Source organism: Asparagus officinalis, unplaced genomic scaffold, assembly GCF_001876935.1.
Source record: "Asparagus officinalis unplaced genomic scaffold, Aspof.V1 AsparagusV1_Un435, whole genome shotgun sequence".
NCBI classification, from domain to species: domain Eukaryota; kingdom Viridiplantae; phylum Streptophyta; class Magnoliopsida; order Asparagales; family Asparagaceae; genus Asparagus; species Asparagus officinalis.
In genome coordinates, this window is record NW_017972700.1 from 14,429 (window position 1) to 24,675 (window position 10,247).

The 10,247-nt window shown below is 34.9% G+C and overlaps 2 protein-coding genes across 6 annotated transcripts in view; one reads left to right on the top strand and one right to left on the bottom strand.

Annotated features, from left to right (window-relative positions):
• Positions 1-7,624, top strand: part of LOC109827790 (glutathione gamma-glutamylcysteinyltransferase 1-like) — a 9,353-nt gene extending 1,729 nt beyond the window's left edge. For all 3 annotated transcript variants that reach the window (XM_020394808.1, XM_020394810.1, XM_020394809.1), the window contains exons 3-8: positions 113-351; positions 1,233-1,396; positions 1,681-1,732; positions 4,275-4,502; positions 4,579-5,088; positions 7,207-7,624. In XM_020394808.1, the coding sequence (XP_020250397.1) occupies positions 113-351; positions 1,233-1,396; positions 1,681-1,732; positions 4,275-4,502; positions 4,579-5,088; positions 7,207-7,293 (1,280 nt within the window). In that variant the 3' untranslated portion in view covers positions 7,294-7,624. The remainder of the gene's footprint in view (positions 1-112; positions 352-1,232; positions 1,397-1,680; positions 1,733-4,274; positions 4,503-4,578; positions 5,089-7,206) is intronic.
• A 466-nt stretch (positions 7,625-8,090) lies between these two features.
• LOC109827793 (protein prenyltransferase alpha subunit repeat-containing protein 1) overlaps positions 8,091-10,247 on the bottom strand; it is a 6,672-nt gene continuing 4,515 nt past the window's right edge. For all 3 annotated transcript variants that reach the window (XM_020394813.1, XM_020394814.1, XM_020394815.1), the window contains 4 exons: positions 9,986-10,078; positions 8,933-8,980; positions 8,492-8,716; positions 8,091-8,407 (listed from right to left, as the gene is read on the bottom strand). In XM_020394813.1, coding sequence (XP_020250402.1) covers positions 8,288-8,407; positions 8,492-8,716; positions 8,933-8,980; positions 9,986-10,078 — 486 coding nt within the window. In that variant the 3' untranslated portion in view covers positions 8,091-8,287. The remainder of the gene's footprint in view (positions 8,408-8,491; positions 8,717-8,932; positions 8,981-9,985; positions 10,079-10,247) is intronic.

Here is a 10,247-nt window from a genome sequence, read left to right on the forward strand (position 1 = left end):
TTTCACCTTAAAGTCCCTGTTCTAGAAATGATTATAAAGATCTTTAATCCTTGTCTTTTACTTATGTAGTTCTCATTTGCTAGTTGGCCCTTAGTAATAATCTAGTTTTCAGGTCCTTGGAGATGGTTTGACGAGTCCATGTTAGACTGTTGTGAACCTCTGGAGAAAATCAAAGCTGAAGGGATCACATTTGGGAAAGTTGCATGTTTGGCTCACTGTGCTGGGGCTAAAGTTGAAGCATTGCGTACAAGTCAAAGCACTATTGATGATTTTCGTAAACATGTCATCAAATGCACTTCATCTGAAGATTGTCATGTGATCACTTCATACAATAGAAAAGTTTTTAATCAGGTTTATATCTGTTCTTCTAAGATACTTTATTTCAGTAACATGTTAATTATATATACTAGATTGAAGAAGTCTTCCACTGCTTGGCGTGGCCTTTGGTTCATTTTAGATGAAATGCACGAAGGTACTGAAATTTTGTGAGGTCATTTCCAGTAAAAGCATAGCAATGTTGTAAGTAGAAGATTCATGATGTCAAATGAACGATTGATCTATTCGATCTAAAGGAGTAACCTGGTTACAGTGAGTTTATCTTGGTTCTGCATTATTTTGGCAGCACTTATTATTTGCTGATTGGTAGGTCATTATTGCCAATGCAATGTAATTAAGTCAACTGTCTGCTCAAACCTTTAATATGTTATTCAAGCTCTTTGATATATTTGTCATGTTATCTGCATAAACTACATCTATTTTCTTCTTTCATTTTGTAGATACGACATCAATCTTATACATTAAACTCGTCTGATCATAAGTTAAAGTTTTTAATGATAGCTGATTTAATCTCTTATCATACAATACACATCATCATACCTATCAGCAGATCTGTTATGAGGAGTCATGACCTAAGAAAATGATCTTATCAATACCGATTCATGCGTGCCTTGGTTGACATGTTAATGTTTATGCTCTTATTGGGGCATAGAGTAAGATGTGTAACTTTCATCTCAAAATAATTGCCTTTCAACTCAGCAAACAATGAAGTTGTTCAGCTTATCCATCATCCCTCTTCCATTGATCACTAGAGACACGCACCTTTCTTTTGTTAGTTTATCATTGTCAGCTTCCTTTCTACTATTTAAATCATCCACTATAACATTTACCCAACCATGTGTGGAGAATGCACGTAAAAAAGGGTCAAATTCTCATTAAATTGTTTCCTTTTGCAGACTGGAACTGGCCATTTTTCACCAATTGGAGGTTATCATGCTGGGCGTGACATGGCACTCATTTTGGATGTTGCGCGTTTTAAGTATCCTCCTCATTGGATACCTCTTTCACTTCTCTGGGAAGCGATGGAGTCAATGGATGTGCTAACTGGACATCCTAGGGGGTAAGGTTTGCATATGCTTTCACAGTAAATTAAAATAATTTCAGGCAGGAGTATTTCAACTTCCTGCTGTATGAGGATATATGAACGGTATTATCTTCTGTTATGATGCATAGTCACACTTCAAACACTGATAAAGAAAATTAACAGCTTTTCTGAAAGCATCTAAGGACACTAAAAGTAGGGTTACTTTTATCATCATGATTGTATTTTCTCAAGTGGATTTCCCCCCTCTAGTTTCTGTATGCTGACCTCAACTGACTTCAAAGCCTCCAACCATTTTGCAGGTTCATGCTTATTTCAAAGCTTCAAAGAGCACCATCACTGCTTTATACACTGGTATTATTTATTCATTATTACATGTTTGCCGCACTAAATTATGAATTTCCACTTTTTTGTCCACCTTATGCAACTTGAGCAATAAATAAATAAAATTGAGTTTAAACTGAATGATTCAAGATTGAATGTGTTTAGAATGGCGTCTCCTCCTTCAGGGTCCATTCGCTGCGCTCTCTTCTCTTCCTCTGGGTGCAAATATGAGTTGGATCTATGTGTAACAAAGATCTTTACCTCTGCACTATTAGAAATCTATAGTAACTAGCTGGGAATAGAATTATTGGCCCCATAACTTGGGGAGGTAAATTATCAAATACCATGATTTGCAGGATAGTTTTCAGAATATGGAACATTTGGGGATAGGTATGTGAAAAGACATTGTAAGATGTGTAGTCCTATTATACTAAAATTGGTACAAACATATACATCTTTCCTAACTCCCAATCCCATGTGTTATGACTGAAAGTACCCTAGAGGGGGGAGGGGGTGAATAGGGTATATGCTAATCTAATTCGATATTAATGCCAAATTAAAACTTATTAACAATATCCTAGTAAGTATGATATACAATGAAATATATGCAATGATAACAAATAAACAAAGAGCGATATAAACTATGAGACAAAGGCGATATAGAAATATGATAAGCAATGAGCACAAGAATAATACGCCAAGTCAAACACAAACACACAATATGATCACGGAGTTCGGTCACCCTCGATCTACGTCTCCGTTCCTCACTCACGAGGAGAATCTTTACTATCACAACCGGTTTTTAACGTTCGCCGAAAACGTTTACAACTCACACAATCGGTTTTCTAGATCACCGAAAATTTTCACAACTCACACAAATACAATCATACAATACACCTTCTAAGTGTTGACCTAGCCCGTGTCGATTTCCTCAAGTGTTCGGATTTACTACATCTCTTTGGGCTTTACTACCGACGCCACTCCTCTTGGAATCGACATCGTCTCTCACCACACACTTCTCTCGGTGCCATTGTGTATTACAATATGATCTCACAAATTAATCACAAGTACAAGGGTTTGTTTTCTACAATGGATGAGAACTCAATTAAGCTCACTCAATCACACCATCAACCCAAATTATACAATGTATGAAAATGCTCAAGCCCAATGGTTGTGTGTGAATATGATAAATAATAATAAAACTAAACTTAAATCAAACTAGCACAAATATATATATAAGAATCAAAATGTAAATATGCTAGAAGATAAGTTTAGAAAAACTTCTCCAAGAATCAAGAGAAAGATTGAGATTGAAGCTCAAGCACCAAGGACCTCATGTGAAAACTTCTTCACAAAAACAAAACTTGAAAATACTTGAAAACTTTGAAAATAGTCGACTGGAAATAGTCATCTGTCGATTGAGATTGAGATTGAAGATTGAAGCCCAATGTTACAGTCGACTGAAAATAGTCATCTGTCGACTGATGCCTGCATCAACCCACTAATGGACTGTCAATCGACTGAACAGACGAAAAACACTAACTGCGCAATACTTCATTAGTCGACTGATCACATGTAGTGAGTCGACTGAGAACATGCACAAAGCCTGAAATGAACAATAAATATGAACTTTGAACTCTCTTTTAAAATATCAAATAAATTTCAAAAAATATAAAATTTAGGGAAATATTTATAAACATGAAAATGAACATGTTATAAAAAGAATTTTTCAAATTGTATTTCCTATTTGTTAAAACTCATCATTTTACAAAATAGTCCAAAAACACGAAGTCTCAACAACACATGATTTTGACAAAATGTTTTCAAACAAGTTTGAAACTTCTCTTAAGTGGATTAATAGGCTTTATAAAGGATGTAAAATAGTATAATCAAGTCTTTAATCCATAGACATATTATTTTGCAAACTTACAAACATGATTTCATTGATTTTTAATATGTCAAAGCTTGAGTTTAATGAAATCATTTCAAGCACGTATAAACATGAAACAAGTATGTGTATATAATTATATTTATTTGTTTCATATTTATGTGGCTAACACATTATTTCCAAAAACAAAAATGATAAATATGAAATGTGTATGTGTGTATATAAATATAACTAATAGTTTCATATTTATTTAAACTTGAAAGTTATAAAACCAAAATGTGCATGTGTGTAATATTTGAGCTTTAAGCATTAACACACAAAGTATAAACTACTAAACTAAATATACCAAGCATTGGATCTTCAATATAGCTTGACTTGGTTGCGGATGAAGCTTGATCTTGAATTTGACTTTGAATTGCAAAATGGCTTCATTCCGATATTCCGCCAACCTCCATTGAATGTCATCGTTAAGGCGCAATTCATCCAACCTCCAACTGGAGGATCTTTGTGTAGAATACCTAACAATCAAATAAACACTCGACACATGATGTTAGGAATTGTTTGTTAATCATTAAAACTAGATTAGATAGTCGGTTCATAAACATGAGACCTAACAATAGCTGCATGCCATCTCATTTTCATGAGTGAATAGTTAAATCTCAAATTCTGGGCATTTCTCTGCAGAGTTGCAGACACGATAGCTGGGTGAGTACAGCAAAGTACTTGATTGACGATGTCCCTATTCTCTTGAAGGCAGAAGGCCTAAAAGCAGTTCCAGATGTTCTTTCCCTTATTTTAAGATCTCTGCTTTCCCGTGCTGGGGATTTCATCAATTGGGTTGTGGAAGTTAGACTACGAGAAGAAGATGGCTCTGCCGTAAGCCAAGAGGAGAAAGGAAGGCTTGCTGTTAAGGTTTGTAAACCATACCAAATCATCATTTCTTCAATCTCATCTGCATCATCACACGTTTTTTTTTTCTTACTTTCAGGAGGTTGTAATGCAACAAGTTCGTGGAACTGAACTATTTAAATACGTGACAGATTGGCTATCTTCTATAAGATCATGTTGCACAATTGCAGCTTCTTTAGTTGATAAAGATTCATTATCGAAGATTGCAGCCAGTGTTTGTTGCCAAGGCGCTGTGCTTTTATCAGGCAAACCTGGGGAGTACAAAGGATTTTGTTGCAGAGCGACACGTGGCGAATGTTTGAAAGCCAACAGAAATGGGACCGTAACTGTCATTTCAGGAACAGTAGTCTCAGGTGACGATGAGCAAGAAGTTGATATGTTGGTGCCGGTGTCTCCGTCAAAATCAAGCTGTTGTGGTTCAGGTCCAAGCAGCTGTGCTGTGGTTCACCCAGTAAGTGACGATGTTTTAACAGTTTTGTTATTAGCTTTACCTGCAGATACCTGGGTTGGTATTAAGGATGAGAACCTATTGGCTGAAATTCATAATATAGTTTCAACAGAGAGACTACCAGATGTTCTTCAAGAGGAGGTTAGTGTTCTACCTCTTGTACAGTTTTCACTTCTAATTTTAAGACTGTAAGTTTACCTGGTATCCTTGATTCCTAACGATGCATGTGTGGGCTGAATTCCAAAAGTTCAAATTCTAGTTTTTCCATCATATCATTGCATGTCTTATATAAGTATTTCTTGCAAGCATATTTTCATGAAAGCATGCCCAAAAAAATTTCCCGATTTTCTGATCATATGGTCTAGTCAAAGGTCACAAATGAAGTACACGTCTCACATATTTAATCTGCAGAAGAAAGGCAGATGGTTTGTTTTACAGGAGCATTGAGTTACCATGTGTTTGAAAATGCATTATTTTCTCTATATGCTACGCGTTAATTGACCTTTAATACCTTAAAAGTTTCTCCAATTTTTGACTTTGATATCCCAAAGTTTGTTTTGCCCAGAACTACCCCAAATTTTTAAGATGTAGTTCACCTTGTTGACTTAATGAAGGGTGGATTAAATTGCCCATTTGGGATGTGAATGATGTTAACTAGTGGTTGTGTTTGCTACAAATCAATGGCAAATTCAGCTGCTTGTGTTTGGGAAAGTGAAATGATGGATTTATTCTTTTGATTCCAATATGTTTACGTTTACATAGCTCAAAGAGGAAGGGATTTGTGCGGTTTGCACAGCAGGTAGTGGAGGAGGCAATGTTTCACGGGGGGGGGGGGCTGGGCCGGGGTATAACCATCATACCATCATACATCAATAAAAAAATGATCAAATATGACAATATGTAATAAAGTTTCATATATGTAAGTAGATGAAAGAAGAATCTAAAATAAAATTATTTTTGCAAAAAAGTATGTTTGTTATTTTAACTTATGCACCAATCGTTGAATCAATATGCTTCAATCTTCTAAAGTTTCATTTTTTAAATGTCTTAATTATAGTTTGTTTTTTTCATAACCAGAACCTATAAATTATAATCTTCTTGAAGACTTGACAAATTGGAAATACACTATAAACTACACCCTTGAACTTATTTAAAACAATAAGAAGAAGAGATGAAGTGATTTCAACTATTTACATTTATAAAATAATTGTAGAAGTACATGAACATAGAAATTCATTAACATATCTACTTCTTGGTGTAAAACTTCATGAAATTGAAAGAACTCCATTCCATATCTCTATCACAAATAGTAGGACCACATGAAAAATTTAAACGTGTTGCACAATTCTAATATTAAATGCAAAAAATACATGGAAATTGAAACATCATTTCTATGCCCTACTTGGAATGCAAAGAAAATTACATGAAAATATGACGTAGGTATATATATAGTTTTTTAAAATATTAATCCTCCAGAAATTTGCAAGTCAGTTGAAAGTAGTCCTCTGGTTAGAAGCTGGTTAACGTTTCTGGAGTTTTATAACACTTTTGGGTGCAATAGCAGTTATGCCCATTTACATTTAAACCCAAATCCCATAATAAACTTTGCTGGAGCACAAATTGGGGAAAATTATATGATAGTATACTTAAATCCACTGGTTTTAAGCATGATTTGGGTGGATTTTATTGTTGACTTTAGTTGACTTGGTAATTCAATAACTACCCATCCCTGGTTAACCACCCAGCTATGATTAACAATTGGAATATTAAAAGTAACAAATGGACTTATTTCAAAATACTTCAATGGACTTGGGGGACAAATTTCAAAATATGAAGAGTCGGGGGGCTAATTTCAAATATTTTAAACTTGGGAGACTAATTCCGAATGTGAAAGATTTGAGTGACTAATATGGGAAGAAACCTAATATGCATATTACGTTTCTAAAAAGTGTTCGGGTGGGGGGTCATCTCTGGCTCCCCCATTGAGCACAGGGGTACACGCAAGTCAAAATATTATCATGTGATGTGCTTTAAACAAAACTCTAAATAGTAAGTAACAGACATTAAAGTTAAAAGATGAGAGTAACTTTGGGGTGTTTTTTAGGCAGAAAGAGCATCAGGATATCAAAGTTGAAATTCCTTGGAAATTTTAGGGTATCAGAGTGCAATTAACCCATGTGATTATTGACCACGTGTTATTTCCTCCGGTACTTATAATATGTCAACCTTGAAATTAAATTTTCATTATCTTTATTGCAGGTCCTGCACTTGCGCAGGCAACTCCATTTCCTCAAGAGATGCAAGGATGGAGACGCAGATGATTTTGTGCTGTCTTCATGCGGATGATATTACAGTATTTTGAATTCCTTTGCAATTATTAAAAGGAGATATATTGTCACCCACCCGTGACCAAGCCAGCTTAGTCGAATTAGTTTTTATTTATACTATTTTATCTAGACTCCTAAGTCTTGTGCATGTTCTCTTGATGCTACAGATCGAGGAGGAGCTTCTGAAAATAATCTGCACAGATTAAGTTACCAGACTATTAGTGATCCTGCAGGGTTTGGGAAAAAGTATGTAATTATGTGAACCTTGGGAATATATTAATGCCCTCAAACAAATAAAAGTTATCAGATATTTAATTGCTGGAATGTGATTGTAAGTTTTGACATTTTTATCTGTATGGTATTTGAAGTCTGTCATTGATTTACAGCAAATTTGTGGAGCAAATTACAACAGTAATGATAAGGCAAAGGGTGGAATTCACAACAAATGAGTTTAATTATGACTTGAATTTGCAAAAAATGGATGTTGAACAAGTTTACATGGTGAACTTTTATAGTGAAAGTTATGTCAGTAATTTTCAGCCGATCTCTACTAGTTATTTGGCCCCCCTTTTTACCTATAATCACCTGGATATAATGATTTTTTTTTTTTTTTTGATATTGCTTTTTCGTATTTTCATAGGCTTCTAGAGCAGTTCCAAACTGTGATGAATTGTTTGATCGATATTTAAATGATCTCACACCAAAAAAGGTTGCAGTCTTAAGTGCAAGCAAAACAATTTGGAGAGTATATTTCAAGAAAAAGGTATTTTTTTAAGAGCAACATTTGAGATCAAAAGCCACACTAAACTCTAAAACTGATCAAGGCAAATTGGGGATGTTTGGGGTGTTTTTCCTATAAAATAAGAGTGTAATGCATAACTACGATACAACAGTTAAACCCACATATCAGTCTCTATGTATCGTCATAAATCAAGAAAAAACCACAATGAATGAATGTCTTGAATACAAGAAAATAAAGCAGCAAAAAAAAAAAAAGCGCCCACTTTTGACACTCAAACTAGTACTTTCTTCCATAGCATCAATCTTTCAGGATACTTCATGAATAAATCCTCAAAGTTTACCGCCTCTTTCAGCCTCTCCTGCAGCTTAACCTCCGAACACGAAGGAATTTGCTGCAACAAAGAAAAACACTTTTCACAAATTTATGGTACTAACTATAGGAAATACACAGAACAACTTTGCAAAGATCTATCGACCTTCGATATCCACAGAATGTAAGAAACCGCATGCTTAGCTTGAGACTGATAGTCATCAAGCTCATCATCAGTTTGGGTGTTCAGGCAAGCATTCATAAGCTCAAACTCTTCGCCAAGAAAATCATCTAAGCCAGTAGCTTCTATATGGGGGCTGCTGCTCTTTTGGTTGTTGGCAAAGTGCTTTATCCAACACTGAGAGAGGAATCGTCGATGAATCCATAAGGCCTTCAAGAAGTGCAAAAAGCTTGCTGTTGTTATTTACACAAGAGGCAATACATCTAGCTTTTCGAAACAAGTAAAAAGGGAAAAAAGTCATAGACATGTTAGGTTCTTAGAGAAGTCTTATCATTAAAAAAAATTATACAGTATGCATCACATCCTGTAAAAGTAGACGCTTTAAGTGACACCAACAAACACATCAACAGAGTTGAGGTTAAGTACCTCTCTTCCAATATAGCGTTGAATGAGCAATTTGTTCCATTGGAGCTCCTGTCAAAATCAAGAAGACAATAATTTCCGGTATTTGGTGCTAACAAATAATGCATGATGATGAATAGACTTAGTTTTCATGAAAATTATCAAAAAATGATCTTCTTTTCAACTTCAATAATCAGCAAATTCCCATAAATCTAAGATAGCAACAACATTGGTGCCATGGTAAACACTGAAGTTGACAGCAAGAAACTTATAAATCAGTAGTTTTCTCCTTATATGTGTTTTTAAGATCTTTATTATTTATATGTTGATAAATTAATAACTGTCTTCTTGTGCTTCTATAAGATTGCTGCCCTCGGTTATATAATGAAAAAATAATACGAAGAACAAAGAGAAAACAGCAACACTATGCTATTGATAAAGAAATCTGTATGTCGTTTTGTGCAGTTCTTATGTCTTGCAGAAGTGCTTTCAGATGGGCATGAATTTCTGGTAGAATATCTAATTGTCTTATGTATTTGTCAAGATTGGTTCATAGCATAGGTTTTTCCGAGGGTTTATTCTTGGTTGCATGAGCTTAAAACTGCATGACAAGATGTAGGTTTACCTACCACCCAAGTCCCAACAATCCTCAAAAGATTTTGGCACTGAGTCACGGTATTCATTTCCATGTCGACAGCCAAAGGTAAATGTTACGATGGAAAGTGACTTAATCCAAGAGAGAGATAATCAAGTTTATTTATAGGAAACAAATAAATTTCATTTACATAATCTTTCTATGTTGGACTAAAAACCATTCTCTAACTTGGCTAATTTACTAACTACTCTACTACTTCTCAAGTTGAAGCCTATACATTAATCATGCTCAGCTGGCTATCAGAGTACAAAATGCGGAGGAACTAAAGACTTAGTAAAGACATTTTCATAGTCTGATTCAGTTAAAATTTGGTCAATTCTTTTATGGAGCTTTCCATCATATTCTATAGCTAACCCCATCTGGAAACAGGCTTTCATTAATACATTAATAAGAATGATGCAGCTGCAATGAAATCTTCATACCTTCCATACAGCATAAACATTGGAATTGTAATTAAAGGGCTTTTCTCCACCTTCTTTTACGTCTCCATTACTTAGAATTCTAAGCATTAACCTCTGCAATCAAGGAAAGAATAAAAGGTGAACAATACATGCAGGTATAACTGTCTACTGGCACTGAATAATTTATTTGCAGTGTCATACACAAACAGCACCTCCTGCCCAACGTTAGGCTACAAGACTCATAATTGAAAAAGGATTAATTGCACACAGATCCCTGTAGTTT